The sequence below is a fragment of the Phoca vitulina genome, unplaced genomic scaffold (genome assembly GCF_004348235.1).
Source record: "Phoca vitulina isolate PV1807 unplaced genomic scaffold, GSC_HSeal_1.0 scaffold18, whole genome shotgun sequence".
Taxonomy (NCBI): domain Eukaryota; kingdom Metazoa; phylum Chordata; class Mammalia; order Carnivora; family Phocidae; genus Phoca; species Phoca vitulina.
The window spans coordinates 22,158,169-22,176,978 of record NW_022589721.1 but is presented as its reverse complement, the minus strand read 5'-3'; the positions used below and the strand labels follow the sequence as shown (position 1 = coordinate 22,176,978).

At 54.9% G+C, this 18,810-nt stretch overlaps 1 protein-coding gene across 3 annotated transcripts in view; it reads right to left on the bottom strand.

Moving 5' to 3' along the window:
• Positions 1–18,810, bottom strand: part of LOC116639315 — a 340,505-nt gene that overhangs the window by 270,550 nt on the left and 51,145 nt on the right. For 2 of the 3 annotated variants that reach the window (XR_004300812.1, XR_004300813.1), the window contains exon 2: positions 2,923–3,283. Coding sequence is in view for 1 of the 3 variants with exons in the window: in XM_032415491.1 (XP_032271382.1) it covers positions 1,263–1,333 (71 nt within the window). In the remaining 2 variants the exon portion in view is untranslated. Of the gene's footprint in view, positions 1–1,262; positions 2,194–2,922; positions 3,284–18,810 lie in introns of those variants that run through there. The other variant, XM_032415491.1, reaches the window with a different exon arrangement.

Here is an 18,810-nt window from a genome sequence, read left to right as displayed (position 1 = left end):
CAGCACCAGCACCAGGACCAGCAGCACCAGCAGCACCGTCCACCATCTAACTGATAAGTCCGGGGGCCACTGGGTGGAGTCTGCCCAGCGACGACCTGATTTACACCTGTCGTCCCAGAGCAAATGTTGGCGTGCTGCTTTCACTCGCAAGGGTCCGGACTCAGAAAGTAGACGGTTTCCCTACCAGTAAGGGGTATGAAGGCCCAGAGAAGAGAGGTAACCTGCCCGAGGTCACACCGTCACCAGGGGCCAAGAAGGAAGCAGAAATGGGTCCCTCAGCTCCAGACAGGGAGGCCCAGTGGTTCTGGCTTCCGAGAGAACTGTTCAAGTCCTGCCCTGTGCTAGGGGGAGAACTGCTCTGCCTTTCTGTGTTCCAGTTACGTCAAGAGGAAAACATCAGACTAACCGTGCTTACCCCACGGGTCTGTTCTGGGCTTGGAATGGAATAGTACCTGCCACCGCCCTGCACAGAGTGTGGCTTAAGAAATGGTGTTCATTTCTCTGTCAACGTCCACAGGGTACAGCCCTGCAGATGTGGGGCAGGGACTCAGCGGCCAGAGAGGAGGGGCCCAGCGGAGCCTTATTCCTCACCAGGACCCTTCTGCATCTTCCGATGCAGAGCCCACCCTTGTCCTACTGGGAGGAGCAGGAGATAACCCAGACCACAATGGGTTTGTTCTGGGGAGCAACCGATAAAAACAGAAGCGGGGTTCTGGGTCATGTGATAAGCGGGGGCACAGCTGCCACAGCAGGAGGGTAGGAAAAAAGAGCAAGAGGAGGTGCAAAGGCCTGGGGGCAGGGCTGCGCCCCCGTGTTCCCAACTCTTCTAGCTGAGGCCCTCAGGCCCCCAGGACTGTTCTGCTCACCACTGCAAACCCAGCCAAGCCTCCCCGTCCTCAGAGTGCTCCCACCTTCAACAGCCCCCTCAGATGATTCCCTTCCCTGCCCTGCTTGGCCGTGGTACGGTGGGCGTCACACCCATCACAGGGGGCTGCAAATCCCCACCTACCCAAGGGCACAGGCTCCTCGCAGGCTGTGAGCCTCCAGGGGCTGGACCGCAACCCCGGCCCCACTTCATCCTGCCTCCTCACACAGGAGGGAGTCCTTACTGAAAGTCTGTCTCTCCCGGAGGACAGAGAGGGTACCCAGTTCTGAGGAGTCCAAGAGCATTCCTCAGCAGACTGTGCTACACACACACACGCATGCACGCGTGCGCACACACACACACGCCCTTCTAAAGACCTCGAAGGAAAAGTCTTTACCCTTCAGCTGAATTGGCGTGATTCAGCATAAAACACCAGGCAGCTCCTGGCTTCCTGCTCAGTGCTCTCATGGATAAGGAACCTCGGGCGAGTTACGTGGCCCCACGAAACCTCCCAGTTCTCCGCTGTACAATGCGCACACCATTGCCCCCCTAGGAGGACCGTGGGCTGATGAAGTTATATAGATGCTCCAAAAGAGAGCACTTCCCTTTTGTCTGTCCTTTTCAGGAACACCGAAATAAAGCCACTAAGAGCCACCCTGTGATCTGATCAAGGGAGATACAATAAATAAGTCGCCTCCAGACAAACCTGTTTCCTGACCTCAGAGAGACTGCTTTCCAGGGTGGGGAAGAAAGACACGAAATCACACAACCTGTGTATGTGAGCAACACATCACAACACATCTAGGCGCTCTGATTGAGAATAGTGGGGAGGGACCATAGGGACCTTATTTCCACTAGGACATCAGGGAAAGCCTCGCTGAGAAGTGCCACTGGGCATGAGTGGAACCGGGAACTCAGTCAGAATCAAACCCCAGGCCCCACCTCACTGCGGTCTTGGCAGCCACGTGCCAGGTGGTCCCAGGTGACCTGCACCAGGACACTGGAGGTTTGAGCTGCCATTCTCCCACGGCGAGCCCAACGCTAAGGCAACATCCCTCCAAGTCCCCAACATCAGAGCTGCCAAGTCAGGACCAGGGAGGTGGGGGTGGGGGGGCCAGTCCTTCTGCTTGCCAACTGCAGAACTGCCATGGGCCTTTGCGGCCAAGTCCAAGTCTGACTGCTCCCTCCCTCATGCGGACACAAGGCTCCTTTCCCTTGCCTGTTACCGCCTAGCCACTCGGCCTTCCCACAGGTCCAGGGATGGTGATCTTCGATCAACCGTCCATGCCAACCAGTACCCCGTGTGAAGTCCAGCACGACCCACCTGACTCTGGTTCACGGCCACATAATACCCACCCTCCCCAGAAGCCTTCCCCCGAACCACAGTAACCCCACCACATACACAGTATCTGCTGCGTGCCAAGCGCGAGCATCTATTTTGAGATCCTCGACACCAACCCTGCGAAGGATGATGACACATCATTTCTACTGAAGAGAGAGAGGGAAAGCATCCAGCAGTCACTTGGCCTGAGTCACACAGCAGGTATGGGGCAGAGATCCCAGCCCAGGCCTTTGGCTCCACGGGCAGCCTGAGGACTCTCAACAATGTGTTTCTCGCTCTAAGCACAGAGCCATGCATACTTTCCCTATCTACCCTCAACGTCTTAACTCATTCACCATCACACCTTAATGCCCGTTCCACAGCAGAAGACACAATGCTCTGTCTTCAAAACTCACTTCAAGGCCCCTGTGGTCTGGTGTCCGGAGACAGGCCCACGAGCCAGGCAGTCAGGGAAGGCTAACGGGCACAATGACGCCCATCAGCACAGGGAACCGGGGTGCTCCAGGGAAGCTCCTTTCAGTTTCCAGCTGTCTCCCCCACGCACCCAGCACCCAAGCACACACGGAGGGAGGTCAGTAAATGCCATCTCCCCTTGAGAACCGGCTCTGTCACCGTGACTTCTGTCCCCCCCAGCCAGGCCAGTGTCATTGAAAGCCCAGGTGAGCACCTGATAGAACACACAGGAGCATGTGCACGAGGAGGGGACGGGCCTTACATTTCACAGGGCGCCCTCGAGGAGGCGGCAGCGACCCAACCAAACACTCATGCGGAAATAAGGGCAGAGATCTCAGGCGTCCCAGGAAGCTGCGGTCCTCTGTCCCCCACAGGCGTCCAGGTGCAGGGATCCGCCAAGCGCTCAGCCAGGGCCTTCCTGAAAACCGCCATTAGCATCCAAACGTGTGCCGGGTGCGTGTGATTCCAGAGAATGCTTCCTCCACGGTCCTCCCCCAGGCAGCTGAATATCACTGTAAATCCACAAGGCTCCGGAAATCCTTGAGTGCAGCTCCAGGCAACTGATAAGGCATAGCCATCGTAAGGGGCAACTTTTTAATTCCTTTCTGGTCCAAAGATCAGGCCTGGGGATGCAGAGAAGAAAAATCAATCTTGTTACAATCATGGACCCAGAGCAGTAGTCGTGTCCTTCTCCCTTCCTTATATTTGACCCTAATATACTTAGAGGGGAACTCACTAAAAATAATGCCCTGTAGGTCTGATCCCCAAACGGAGGTGAGGCAGGAAATCGGGGGGCCTTCAGGGGAGAGTCACTTTGCACAGGCACCAAAGACCTCTCAGATCCGGAACATTCTACTGCTTGGGGCTCCCCAAAACTACCTGAGAGGTATGCCCATTATAAAGAGGAGGAGAAAAGGTTCAAGAAGGGGTAGGGGGCCAGCTTAGGCAGTCAGCAGTTGGGCCAGGCCTGGCACACAGTCCTGAGCTCCTCTGCAGGGCTGAGAGGTCCTGGCAGAGAGCTGAGGGGGTTGGGGGTCAGCTGGTAGGAAGTAGTTCTTTGTTTTGTTTCTTTTTAAAGACAACCGCAAAGCTCTGGCATCAGGCCAGGCCTCCTCCTGCACCACGAGTGTCTTCGGGGCAGGGCCTGGGGCCTTCTCCTTTTTGTATTCCTGTGTGCAGCAATCACTGAGCACCTGCTAGGTAGGTACCCAGGACTGTTCCGGCCATGCGGGGACACTTCTGCCTCCCCAGCATGGCGTACTTCAACCATCCTCAAGATAACTGAAGAAACACGTGGGTGCATGATGCAGAGGGCTCGAGGTTCAACAGTCACCACCCACCCAAAGGTAAGAACGACTGCCCCCTACGGACGGCCTACCACTCACCCTGAAGGCTCAGGCCCACCATCTGATACAATCTCCCCACCACCCTGGGACTCCTGCCTCTATTTTCCAGATAAGGAAACAGAGGCACAGGACGCTGCCTTGCTCCGAACAGCTAAGAGTGGAGCCTGAATCTGGAGCCGGAGTGTCTCCCCACCCGGAGCGACTGTACCTACAACTACCAGGCATTTCACAGGCATAACAATCCTCATTTACTCCTCTAACAACCTTGTAGGTTACAGCCTACTCTTACCCAATTTGAGAGATGAGAAACCAGAGGCCCAGAAAGGTGAAGCAAACTGCCCAAGGTCACGCAGCTGGAAAACCACACATCAGAGATTTGAAATCAGGCAGCCTGGCTCCAAAGCCCACGAGCTTGGCCATTTCAGCAACGGTCATCAAGAGCAACTGTTTCGTTCCTGCGGTAACTTCAAATACTTAGTGGCATAGCACAACACAAATTCATTATCTTACACTTTTGGAGGTCAGAAGTCTAGCGTAGGTCTCATCCAGGCATAATTAAGGGGGTTGGCAGAGCTGTTTCTTCTGGAGGCTCTAAGAAAAGTCCGTTTCCTTGCCCGTTCTACCTTCCAGAAGTGGCTCCCGGGAGCCTCAGCTTACGGCTCCCTTCCTCCATCTTCAGATATAGCAACATGGCACCTCTGACCCTGCTTCCACCAGGATACCTCCTTCTCTGACTCTATGGCCTCCCTCCTCCACTTTCAAGGACCCCTATGATTACACGGGGCCCACATAGATGACCCAAGATCGATAACCCCAGCTCATGGTCCTAAGCTTCAATCTTAGCTACAAAGTCCCTCTTGACATGGAAAGCAGCATATTCACCCCCAGGTCCTGGGACCAGGGCATGGACATCTCTTGGGGGGCCATCTCATAGCACCAACATGCCATCCTCTGTTTTAAACGTTCTTCAGTGGCCAAGGGTCACAGGATGAGCTCCCTTTGTCCCATTTAAACCCACCTGACATAGCTTTTAGACCCAAGAGAAAGGTGGGTTCAAAAGGAAGTTTAAGTATCTAAATATCAGCCCCTAAGAGAGAAATACAGGATAGTGGTTAAAACATCAACGTTTGCAGTCAAACTAAGAAACTCACTAGCTATGTTACTCAGGGAAAATGGTTTTAGCCCTTAGTTTTCTCATCTGTAAAATGGGGGTGAATCACACCTACCCACTTCTTAGACCTAGAAGGCCGGGGGAAGTCATCACCATAAAGTGCTCAGCATGGGGCTGGGCACATACTAAGAGCTCGGTTAGCCATTGTTTCATGCAAATGAATGAGGCCTCCCGCAAGTCAAGCACAGCCTCAGCTCCGACAGCAACCAGCGCCCAGAGCTGCCGGCCCAGGGTAGCAGCCAGGAACGGCAGGGCACCAGAATGTCGGGCGCAGAGTCCTGCGGGGCCGAGAGGGGCTGCTTCCAGCAGGAGGGGCAGTGACTTGTGGTACCAGCCCCAGTCAATGGCAGGGGGAGAGGAGGAGGGACACAGGCAGGGCTGGAGGCACGTCTGTTTTGTTGGGTCCGGTACGTTAAAGCTCTGTCGCCTGGGGAAGAATTATTACATGGTCTGCTGGGTATCACTGCAGCCAAGCAGTGGACCCCCCCACCCTGAGGAGGTGGCCCCACCACAGCCTTCACCCGCAAGAACTCGGGGTGCTGCACGGCACTTCCCTCTTGGGGAGCATTTTCACTTCCTCTGCTACGTTGATTCCCTTCTAGGCATTTGCTTTTCCTAACGGATTGGCCAAAATAAAAAATGATGGTCAATACCCAGGACTGGCTTCTTAGGTGGCACTGCCATCTCTTTTGTAAAAGACTTTATTTGAGACAAAGAAGGAGAGAGAGAGCATGAACAGGCGGAGGGTCAGAGGGAGAAGCAGACTCCCCGCTGAGCAGGGAGCCCCACGCGGGACTCGATCCCAGGACCCCGGGATCATGACCTGAAGCTGAAACCAAGAGTCCGATGCTGAACTGACTGAGCCACCCGGGCGCCCCAATAAATAAATCTTCTAAAAAAGTAAGACGTGAACACATAAGCAGGTTAAACGAATCTATGCTGTGAGAAGTCAGGACAAAGTGATCCTGAGTGAAGTGGGACAGACGTGACCGGAAGGTGTCAGGTGCGGCTCCTGATACGCTCATGACCTTCCATTCATGCAGGTGCTGGCCACACACCCATGTGCCGTCTGTGAACACTTACCAAGCCATCCACATACTTAGGATACACGGATTTTCTAGTGCATGTCACACCTCAATGAAAAGTTGGTTAACGTTTTTTTAGTGTGTCCTGTGTAAGTACGCTGCAGACTCCAGAACAATTCTCAAGGCCTGGGAATCGGCACTTGACAGCTTTCTCTGCCCCCCCGTACTTTCACGGCCCACTGCCTTGCAGCTGACCCTGCCCCCAGAGGGCCGGGAACATTCTGCAAATAAACGTGTTCTGGCCTGGTGGCACGGAATCCTGCTTGGAACTGCCCTACAAGAAAATACAGCCCCCAGCCCCATTCTCTTGGCTGAGTCTCTCTCTCTCTCCTCTGCCTCCTGGGCTGTCTGGCCCAAGATTTCCTTCTTGACCCTCCCTAGTTCCACCAGCTGGCCCCCCTGCAGTGGGCATTTTGAAGAAAAACAGAAAGAGGCCGCCTCCATTTCCTACCCAACACTTGAGACCGCACGTTTGTACACCAGTAACCCTTAAACGCGGGATGCACGGAGGGATGCTCTGGGAACTGGAAGATTCCAGGTGTCCTGGGTTGGCCCAGAGCGGTGAATGGGGGTCCAGGGCACGGACTGTGCAAAGCCGGGTCAGCTGGCCCCTGTCACCCACGCGTGAGAGAAGCACAGTCTGCAGTGGGGGCCAGAGGGAGCATCTCCCAGGTGTGCCTGGCTGCATGCTGTCCCCTCTCTGCTGCTCGGCGTCCCGGACTCCATGGGTGTGTGTGCACGCATGCGCTCTCCCTCTCCTCCATCTCTGCTCTTGCAACAGCGATCAGTCGCATTGTCCACGTCAGCCGGAGCAAGCATCAGCAGATGGTGACCTCAACACCTGTGGACGCTGGCCTCGGGCGGGGCACAGCACCGGCCATCGGGCAGGACACAGCAGCTCCCGGACACTCTGAGCGGGCCCCCCCACGCTTGGGAGGTAGGATTTCTTTGACGCTGATGCCACAGAAGAGGTGTCTACTTGATCTTTCTCTGATGAAGGGAGAGGCAGTGATTCTGCTGGTCATAGTCACACTATCTCTCTGTGATACCCCGAGAGCTGGGGCCCGCCTCACCTGGGAAGATAAATCACGGAGATCTATTCCCAGAGAAAGCAGCGACTGTCCTCCCGCTGACAGACTCTATTTTTGCTTCATTTCAGTTTCTCCCTGGCGTGTGCTGGGAAGACACGGATCGGCTGCTCTGGAATTCCCAAGCCTCCAGCACACACTCCCCCTTGCACTCACCTGATTCATCAACCAGGGGATGCAGGGGGCAGGGGGCATGAGGTGGGGCTTGTGGGCAAAATAAACCAGGTATGAATCACGATGCCGTGGTCAGTCACTGGCTGTGGGCACACCCCTTAAGCTCTCTGAACGTGTTCCCTTGTCTACTTAATAAAAATAAGGAATGGAAAGGCATGTCCTCTGGGGTCCACACGTGGATGAGAGGCTGTCTCTGAGACACTCAGCACACACAGCTGCCCGAGGGGGGCTCACAGCTCACATGGACTAGCAGCTTCACACAGCCCGATCCACCAGTACTTCGGTCATTCCCACCAGTTAGGCATGAGAGGTGCAAAGTGAGCCCAGTCCCGTTCACTCATGTTAGTGAGAGTCTGATGATCCTCTGCGCCGTGTCAGACACCGTGGGCTTACACAGGAGGGGCAAGGGAGCCCCCCCAGCATGAGCCCTTCTACGGCCAGGTACCCTCACCTGACTCCGTTAAGGGAGCCCTGCTCACAGCGCTGACGGACACTGGTTAGAGCTGGCCTTCAGAAATACCGGCATTCGGGTTCAGCCAGGCTCCAGAAGTCCTGCACGGCGCTTGGGAACTCGACACCTGCTCAGTAAGGGTTGGCTGGAATAATGCTGGGAGCTGGAAATCACGCCAGTTGAGAAAGGCAGGATCCTTGCCTTCAGGGAGCTTCCAGGCCGTACCAAGAGACCCAGAGAAGTGAATGCGCAGACAGTGCATGTCCGTAACTGAGCACACTGGGTGGTGTCCAGGCTGTGATGGTGGTGTGCCTGGAGCCAGGGCAGAGGAGGAGAGACTAGAACCTACCGGATTGAGAGGCCCCTGCACGTCAGAGTGGGAGAAACCTTGGAATAATCTGGTTCGATTCCCTCACTGAGCAGCTGAGAAATAAGGCCCAGAGAGGTAAAGTGATCTGCCCAGGGCCACCCAGCTAGGACCTGTGGGATGCAGAATGAGAAGCAAATCTCAAGTGAGAAGGAGAGCTGGACACACAGCACCTGGGAGGGGAGCGGCTCCTTAACTTGGTAGGTGCAGGGTGCTGTCAGCACAAGGCAGCATGAGCAGAGGCTTGGCAGGGCAGGGAAGAACCACACCTCCTGAGGGCTTGTTCAAGAGCATGGGCCGCAGTAAGTCATGTCACCTCAACAACGCTGTGAGGTGTGAACCCATGTTCAAATGAGGACGAGTGTCAGAGATCAGGCTGAGATACGAGCCCACGCACCCTGCCTCCAGAGCCTTTTTCTTTAACCACGAGGCTGCCCTGCCACAGAAGGGTAATGTGGGGGGACAGACTGGGGACAGGGTGACCGGATAAGAAGATTCCAGAAGACAGAGATGCCGGAAAGGTCAATGAACAGAGACTCCCCGGGCAACATGCCCACCAGCCTCGGGGCTGTCGTGACAGGAATGGGGAGCTGGTCTCCCCAAAAACCAACTGACCCCGACTGCCTCTCCCCACCTGCAGGTGAGAGGACAAACCTGTGAGTGGTACCAGTGAGGACGTGGCACTTCCCACAAACTGTCCTCCAGACACGCGAGAACTGAGGCCCCGAACAGGTTCAGGGATCCGAACTGTCCTAACAGCAGGTCCCTGGGTTCCCTCACAGTGACCTTCTGTGTCATTAGCTAGAACAGACCAGAGAGGAATAACAACAGCAATATTTAGAGAGAGAAAGAGAGGCAGACAGAGGGCAGGGGAGGGGAGGCTATGCCAAGTGACAGACCCAATGTTTACTACACAGCCGTGACACTTGGAGCTTCACTTCTGGAACCCCCATCCATACCTGCCAGATGAGTCCTGCCTCACAGAGTTGGGAGGGATCAGAGTTGGCCTGTGTAAAGCCCTTTCACATAGTAGGTCCTCAGTGAAAGAAGGCTTCCACCTACTCAGCTCCCCGCCACCTCCCTCTAGAGCTTCAAGGTGATTCAGATACTGAAAAGGGCTGAGAAAAATCACAAACACTTTCCTTCTACAAATGACAAATCTTTAAGGTCTGGGAGTATTTTTTGTCCACTTCCTTTTGTTTGCCTTCGCCCACAATATCCCTCCAGGAAAGGTCAGCAAAGACCCGAATGTCCATCAGATTCCCATGAAAAAGGGGGCAAAGTACCCTGGAGCAGAACCACCAAACAATGACTCAAGGAGGCAGTTGTTCACAGAACAGCAGGACCTGCTCTTGAAGACAGAGTACAGAGGTTCTCAGGCGTGCATGTTCTCCAGGAAAGGAACTTGGGAGACTCAAGATCTCACGTGGGCCCCTGCCTGCAAAGAGCTTCACATCTCATTAAAGAAACGGGCCAATGAGAAACCATCCACTTAAGGACTACACCAACAATTGCAGCCCACGTGCCCTGGGGCCTCAGGGAGCTCCGCACAGGACTGCCACTGTTTCCATGACGATCACGTGGGCCCTGAGAGGGATGTCAGTTGGGAGGAAGGAAAAAGATGCTCAGGGTAAGAGCAAGGGCTAATGCTCAAAACAGCATTGACTAATCGCCAATCACAGAAGAGATCCCTGTAAATCCCCCATTTAATCCCCATTAATGATCACAACCTGAGGGACAGGACTCCTATCCCAAAATGACAGAAACAGCAGCGTGGGGAGAGCAGGCCCCTTGCCCGACGTCACACAGCTAGCAAGGGGGGAGGGGGGCGGATGGAGCCCAGCACCACGGGCTGCACGGTCCCTAGGGTCCATGCCTGCCCCAAGCCCCCGCCTCCCTTTAGCATCTGGATCCCATTCTGGGGCCATTCACTCGATTCCTCAAAACAGAGCTTCCCACCAGGCGACCCTGCTGTCCCTGCCCTTTCCCACACCCCACAGCTCACACATCCCATAATCACCACCTTTGTTCCAACTCCTCTTTAAAACCTGGATTAGCTGGGCTTCCGGGGAGGTCACGCTGTGACTCTGGAATGCACTTCTGACTTCCACGGAAACCGGTCTTACTTCAAGCCACACAGGCACATGTCACTAAGTAAACCAGGGCCATCTACCTTGCCCCCAGGACGCGGATGAAACCCAAAGTGGAGGGAGTGGGGCAGGAGGAAGAGACCACGGAACAGAAATCCAACGGGCTGGGCGCGAGGCACAGGGAGCCCACGCCGCCGAGCTGTCCCCCAGGCTTGCCAGGCAGGAAAGGAGCTGTGTCCGTCTGCCCGTCTACCAGCGAGCCCTGTGGGGAACCCTAGTGGCTCCCACTCTCGCCCCCTGCCCCCCCACTCAGAAGGTGCACCCTGCCATGTCCCAGCTCACCAGCAGTAGGGGGTCAGGAGCTGCAGAGTGTCCAGGCGACCCGAACACTAGGGAAAGACAGCAGAAGGGAGGGAGGGGAGAAAAGGGAACAAAAGCAATCAAGAAGCAGCAGAGATGAAAATTCACCAAAAACGTGTCAGAATAGTAGTCCAGAAAAGAAGCCTGACAGGGAACTCAAGTGTCCAGAGCTCCGTGGACCTGGGTGGCATTCCAACATTCGTGGTGGTGGTGGTGGTGGTGTGTGTGTGTGTGTGTGTGTGTGTGTGAGAATCACTCGCACCTCCCGAGGGCCTACAGGGCAGTAAGCACACAGAAGGCTTCTCTGGGCCGTGGGCTCGCAGCTGAGTGGCCCTCATGATCACTGGGGGCTTGTTCCAGTACAGACCCCCGAGGTCCACGCACAGCAAGGCTGGTCAGTGGGCCTGGGCTGGGGTCGACTCCACGGGTCCCCCAGGTGGTAGGGATGCAGGGGTGCTGCAGAACTCACTGGAGAAAGCCCGGTCCAGGAGTGAGCCTGCAGCCTGAGATGAGCGTGGGCACCTGCTGCTGGGCGTGGTGGGAGGCGGGGGCCGGGGCCTGCCCTCACTAGCATCCTCTGTGCCGGCCCGTGCAGGGCTCCTGACGCCCAGGGTCTCGCACTGTCCCCACCCAGCCCTTGGAAGTCGTCCCAGGGTGTATCTGGCAGATGAGCAGCTACGGCCCACCAGGGCGGCTTGTCCGAGGTCACCGAACCAGGACCAGCAGAATCGGGAACTTCCTTTTGTCTCAGAGAAGAAGAAAACAGAAAAGGAATGCATGCACTCTAAACTCTGAGAACATAGGGAGGTTTAGAGGAGACAAGAGAAGGAGCAGAGTCCTGAGTGCTCAAGACTAGCCACACGTGGCCACACTCTTGCGATCCTTCAGACGGGCTCCAGGGAGCACGTGGCCTCGGTGATCTGCCTGGCTGCCACCCACGTCACACTGGAGGAGACACGGATTCGGATGGCGGAAGAAGGGACCACGAGTGACTTTCCACAGTCACGTGGCCAACTGACCCAAGACTTGACCAGAACCCGGTCCCCTGACTTCACGGCCACCACAGGGCCCTCGGCAGGCTCAGCACAGCTCAGCGCTCCTGCTCCCTCTCCTGCAAGCTCGCGGGCACCCGGAGGGTCACGGCCAAAGCGACGGTGCACGGGGAGAGCACCGCAGCGCCTGGGCACACACCGGAAGCAGAGGACCTGCCGTTCGGGAGGAACCGGGTCGCCGGACACGTCTAATCATGTCGCTCCCCTGGCTCAGACCTGCAGGCTTAGTCCACGGCCTCACAGTCAGGTCCAAGGTGACGCCCTGAGCTACCGGTATGGAGCACCCTATAGGTCAGAGGCTGCATGCCCCTCGATCACTCAGTGCCCCTACGTACACACCAGTCCCGTCCCGGCACAGGGGTGACAAAACCACAATCCCAATAACACAGGGGTAATAACACCAACTGGGACTAAGGCCCCACAGTCCGAGCTCTTAAGCTTTCAGCCTCAGCTACAGCATCCTCAGCACTCCGGCCACACTGGACATGCCACTTGCTGACCCTCCTCGGGGCATCTGCTTCCACTGTCCCTCCAACTGTTCAGCCCTCTTGGTGAACTTCTACTCATCCTGCAAAGCCCTTTCCCTCCTCTGTGCAGCCTTCCCAATTTTCTCATCATCCCTCTGTGCCTCACAGCTGAACCCACTGCTGCCCCTCCCTGAGGACTCCCACAGCATAGTGACAGACACCATGTGGATTTTAACTTCCAAGCCTGTCATCTCCTCTGGCCCGATGGCTCTGCCTGGTACCCCAATAATCAGCCCTGGGATGTTCTAAAAGCATGCAGGCCTCACTCTCTCCGCATCTCCGGCCTCACGCTGGACTGCCAACATCTATAGGTAGCCCTGAGCTTCCTCCATTACAATCTGCGAGGGAGCGGCCCGAGGACAGCAACTCTATCATCCTTAAATTCTTTATCTCCCAGAACCTAACATGGCAGCAAGCAGATGCTCGACGAATGTTCACACTGGATATTCATTTACCGTGTTAGTTACACTGTTTGGCCAGAATGATGGAGACTGTTTCTAATAGAGAGACGGCAAAAAGATTCCAAAAGAAAAGTGGACGATGCCCAACCGATTCCCAGAGGGAGTGGAGCAGAGAGATGCACGAAGATTCTGGAAGGGAAATATCCCCTTTGGAAACCCAGGCTCTGTTTGCATTCTGCCTCCATTATTCACTGTGTACCCCAGGAGGCTTATTTAGCATTTTGATGGTCTGCCTTCCTTCTCAGAAATTAACAACTGTCTTCACTTCACAGGACTGCTGGGGGGATAAAATGAGATAATCCATGCAAAGTGCACAGCGGTCCCTCACACACAGAAAGCACTCAATAAATATTAGCTAATATTACTACCCATGGCCACCCACCCGCCCACCCCCCACCCCCCACGGGCAGCTCAATACCTGAACATTAACCACTGTCATTTCTTAGCAGCCAAGAATGCAGCGGAATGGTAAACATCTTCCCTATGCTTCCAGAAATTAAAAGGGGGTCTCCTTTCTATTCATTTTCCGAATTAAGGATGAGAAAGTGTCGTCCTTGAGCTAATTCAGTGCGCCAAGCACACTCAGGTCATGCAGGTAAATGACTGGCAGGGGACACACGGTGTGTGTCATGGGCTTTTCGAGAGTCTGCAAGGAGGAACGTGTATTCCGTCTGAACTTGCCTGACTTTCTCTAGAACCCTTGGGAGGACACACCCAAGACCAGAGGCAGGCCCATGTCTTGGGACACCGCAGACATGCTGGCGGGACAGCCCCAGGTCCTTGCCTAACCTGGGCAGGAGAGCCAGAGCTAGCCAACACCAGCAAGCGGAGAAGAGAGCAAAAGCTGGGGCGGAGACAGCAGCTCAGTCGTGCAACCGAACCGAGAACGCACAGGGCTTCTCTAGACACTCTGCTCTCCCGACTCTGGATTCCTAGAAGATCAGAAGCAAAGGGGTGGGAATGGGGACAAAGAATATAACTGAACCCACATTGGGCCAGTGACAGCCCTGGACGTAACTTCACCAAACACCTCTGCAAACTCTCCTGATGGCACTTGGAGCGGGGGGGTGGTGGGGAAGCAGGACTTTTCCCCTCACGTGAGACCTTTAGAAACTGAAAGAGTCGAGCGAGGATTCCAAGCCAGGGTTTTCTGACTCCTTCCATTAACATTCACTGCCAAAGGACAGGGATGACATTCTACGAAAAGGTCACTTCCTACTTTTCAATTTCCGTAGTGGTTGAGGTTCTGTTTCAATAAGCATATATTTTTAATACGATCAGGAAAAAATATGGATGTTTTGCTTGGTTTTGCTTTTGAATCACCATCTGGCACTAGAATCTGTGGCTAGTCTTCTCTGGGGGCCAGAACAGTTCCTGGCTGTAGGTCCAAAAGCACCAAAGAGCCATATCCTCCTAATCATTTCTTTGCATGAAAGATATCCTGCCCACACTGAGGGGCAGTCCCACACTGCACCTGATCCAAACGGACTCCTGCCTAGGGAGAGATAAGAGGCGGGGACCCTGGGCACCAGGAGTCCCGCACATCCGGTTGCAAACCCCAACCTATGGTGACGCCACAGGGCAGCCTGGGCACAGCTCACCCGAATCTACCTGCTCCCACCCCTACCCCCACTCCCACGAACTGAAGCCAGGGCTGAGAGGGGACAACCACACTGGGACAAAAGAGAATGCACATTCTTCCCCAGCTCTGGGAAAGGGTCATAGAACCAAAATAACCTGCCGCCCAATTTCCTAAGCTGTGGAACAGGGTTACTGTGCAGATGGCAAAGGCTAAAATTCAATGCTTCCTCAAAACTCTTCCACCCCCATGATCTGCATGACCAAACACAGAGGTGGTGTGACACTGGGGGTGGGGGTGGGGGGTTCCCGGTCCTCCTGTAAGTTTATTTCATTATACAAGTTTTCATATCGCTGCTCCCACCCCCCATGAGTAAACCCCACACTCATCCTGAGTCTGCCATCCCTGGGAACGTTCCTGGGCATCCAATCCACAGGTTGTCTGGCGCTGACCCTAGGCTACAAGGTCCATGTGTGTCATCTGCTACGGAGTGTCAATTTCCAACACACACCTCCTGGGGTGCCCTGGCCCAGCCCCCATCCAGCAATAACCATTCCTCTGCATGTCAGATTCCTGCTTTCTCTCCCTGCCTTTTTTTTGCCTTGTGGAGGGGATAGACAGAGCATGGTTACTCAACCCGCCTACACGGGGATGTGAAGAGAGTCTAAGAGGACAGGAAAGGATTCAGCTTCACCCTGTGGGCTTCCTGCCCTTCCCTGCTACTGGACGGAGGAGGACGTCCGGGGGGAGATGTGACGTGACCATTACAGGGTTAACAGGAAATGGGGCATATGCAGCAACGCTACCTCTATCTTTGACAAACAATAAGCTGCTAACATTCTGGGCCAGCAATCATGCACTGAGGCTCTGCACACATTATCACGTTTAATCCTCGCCATCCCCCAAGACAGGTTCACCTGTTACAAGTAAGGACACCACCGAGGTCCAGGGACTTGAAGCTGCTTTCTCAAGGTCGCAGAGCTAGCAAGGGGGGAGAGGAGGTTCCTCTGGCTGAAGAGGATGTTGGCTTGGGCTAGGGCATGCCGAGCTGGAGTCCCAGTTTCACAGCATGCATCGTCTTCCTTCACCCGGCACTGCTTACCGAGCGTCTACACTTGCAGAGAGGGAGTGGGCTCCTTCTCCCGTCCACCGTCTCCACTCCAAGGGAGGCTGGCCCTGTGCGGGTGACAGTCTCAGGACTTTGCCCCTGCAGCCTCCCCGCCAAGCTTGGCCTTCCTGGGCTCGAAGCTGAGCCACTGGAGTCTCTGCCCCCGCATCACGTGGTCTCTTTCCCTCGTCTCTCCAAAGCATTTCCCTCTGTGCTCCTGTCTCTCCTCTAAGCACACCACTCATCGGATTGAGGGTGCACCCTGATCCACGCTGACCTCATCAGAACTAACTCCATCTGCAAAGACCCTATGTCCCAACAAAGCCACATTCCGAGGTCCCAGCAGACACAGATCTTGGGGGTGGGGGGGATGTTAGCCAACCCAGTGTGGCTGTCCACTGTGGCTTTCCACTACCAAGTAATGAGCATCCTCAAACTTGAAGTTACTGGAGCTGCAGGAACTGGTGCATACACACAGACCCTCTAGCTCGCGGGAACACAGGAAGAAGAAAATCCTGATGGAAACTGGTTGGCTCGGTCTCGCACCTTGTTCCTCTGACTTTCAGTGTTAGTCAAACACTACAAAGCTTAATACTAAGTAATGAAACTTAAATAATTAATAAATGATAGCATTAGCATCGTTTTGTTGTTTAATAATAAAGAACGTCAGCTTCATGATTTACTAATGACAGCTTCAGTAATTGATTATTAATATGCAAACTGTTGGCCCCGTCCCTGGGCCCCATCCTGAGCCTGGCCCCCGCCCGCTGGTCGGGGCATCTCTGCCACAGCGCTGCCCTAAGCTGCAGCCCACCGGTCCCCCAAGCAGTCCACCAGAGGCAACTCCCCAGCCACTCCTCCGCGCTGAGGACACAGCAGTGCCTGTGGGCGTGCGTCCAGGGGAATTTTAAGTCATTCTGAAAGCCTAGTAAACTCCTCAAAAGTAAAGACATGGCACTAAAAATGAGAAATATGTGTAGAGAAAAGAGGACCAGGGTGCAGAAGTACACAGGCAGGACCACTAAAACACATGTTACAAAGGGAAATTGGTTAAACAAACTTTGATGCTTCTGTACACCGAAATGTTCTATATGTAACCATGTAACTATGCCCCCGTATTCTGGAAATACTCAGAGCGTTTGTTTCTGGGGCGGGGTGCAACTCACATTTTCCTTTCTCCCCTTTTCGGAATGGAGGAGGCCCCAGACCCTCAGGCCACGCCACCAGTTCTTCACCCGACAACCCTGTGCCCTGGGCAACCTCACCTCCGCCTTAGCACCGCCTCACAGGACGGTGATTAAATTACCTGAGTAACCATCTGCAAAGGACATAGAACAGCTGTAATTTTTTTGTTAAACAATTTATTTTATAATAAGAAAAAAGTGAATCATTGAGAAAGTCAAGGAAAAACGACTAGTGGATGAGCTAGTGGATGAGCAGGGCAGGTATCATGCCCCCATGGCTAAGTGGTTCCCTTTTCTTATATGTTCCCTTCATAATGGAGGGGGGGGCTTCCTACCCTCCAGGAAGGTGCAGTTTAGATTCACCAGGGGCAGCACAAGGCAATTTTATTAGAGGGCCTCCGGCACATTTACATTAAAAGAGATGCCCCAGAAGGGGTGACTTCTACCGGGTCCCATTTCATCACCCCGCCCCCACCAGGCCCCAGGCCCCCAGCACATCTCCATTAAAAATGAGACTGCACAGCCTCCAGGGCAGGCCTCCAGATTCATTTTTCACCTGGAACCAAGGCCAGCCGGAAGGGCATTACCATCCCAATGGCTCTCTCCTTTGTCAGCGGAGGTAGGAGAGCCTCTCGGAAATGCAGGAAAAGCCGGGCTGGTTCAGCAGAGCCCTTCCAGAACAGAGCATCCTCCGGGAGCACTAGGAGGCAGGCATTTGCAACACCCCGCATTGTTATTCCAGCCTGAACCCCAGGTTAGTGTGGAGGAATGTGCACCTCAAGATCAGCACTCATGCTCCCCACGAAATTCCTCACCTCTCACCCCTCCCACTGGGGGAGGGGGTGCCTGGGCGAGTTCCAGGCAGAGGAGTGGGTGGTCGGGTTTGCACATAAAAGGGCTGGCAGGCTGCAGAGTCTTGGTCCCACCGCCCCCCTACATTCCCCAGCAAGTGAGGCCCTCCCCCTGCATCCTCCCTGACAACTTGACCCTGCTGAGGCCGGACACAAACCCTGGCAGCATCCCCAGCCATTCCCCACATTTTGGGTGACGGAGCCTGAGGAGGCCCAGGCAGCTCGGGAGAGGACAGAGCAGGGCATCTGAGGCCAGCTGAGCCAGGCCCTGCACAGAAGTTACTCAGTAGCCCTGTCATTCAGGTGAGCAGCCCACACTCGGCCCAGGTGCTGATGAAGACGGGAGCTGTCCAACCTTGGGTTTAAGGAGGCATGTCAGCCTACACGGTGAACCGAAACCTTAAACACAACACACACACAACACACACAAACCCTTGCAGACACAGTGCACTTTCTGCTAAAATGGCCCAGACTTCTAAAAGATAAACCTCAAGGCCCCACCATGTACCTCAAACAGTGTGAAAAACCTGCAGGTCCCCAAACAGGAGGCAAGGCGCTTAACCTCTTTGGACCTGAGTCTGTTCGCTGGTGACAGTACAGAGGACAGTCTATATAGAATGTAACACCGCTGGGCGCCTGGGTGGCTCAGTTGGTTAAGCGACTGCCTTCGGCTCAGGTCATGATCCTGGAGTCCCAGGATCGAGTCCCGCATCGGGCTCCCTGCTCAGCAGGGGGTCTGCTTCTCTCTCTGACCCTCCTCTCTCTCTCTCTCTCTCAATAAATAAATAAAAATCTTTAAAAAAAAAAAAAAAAAAAAGAATGTAACACCGCTGATGCCCTCCAGAGATGCCTGCGTTCACTAGCAGATAAGCGAGCCCCCCCAACACAAACTAAGATCTCTGAGAGGGCTTCTGACATTGCTCCTCCACCCCTCAGCAACAGCAGGCCCCTGGCTCCGTGCCCTCAGCAGACCAAGTTCGCCCGGACCCTGCAACATTCTCCCAGCCCACCCTCCTATTAAACCAGCGTCCTACTCCAGGCAGGTGCCTACTTTACGCCCCTGTTCATCTCCAGGCTCCTGGCAGGCTCCGACCAGGTAGGGGTGGGCAGTGTCTGCTTTCCAAGTGTGGACCAGCCAGGCCAGGCCCCGAGCAGGTAAGCAGTGGGCCTCAGCTTGGGGCCAGGGTCACCTCTATCCAGCCCCCTGGCTGATATCTTATCCCTGGGGCAGGAGCACAAAAGAGGATGGGGGGCGG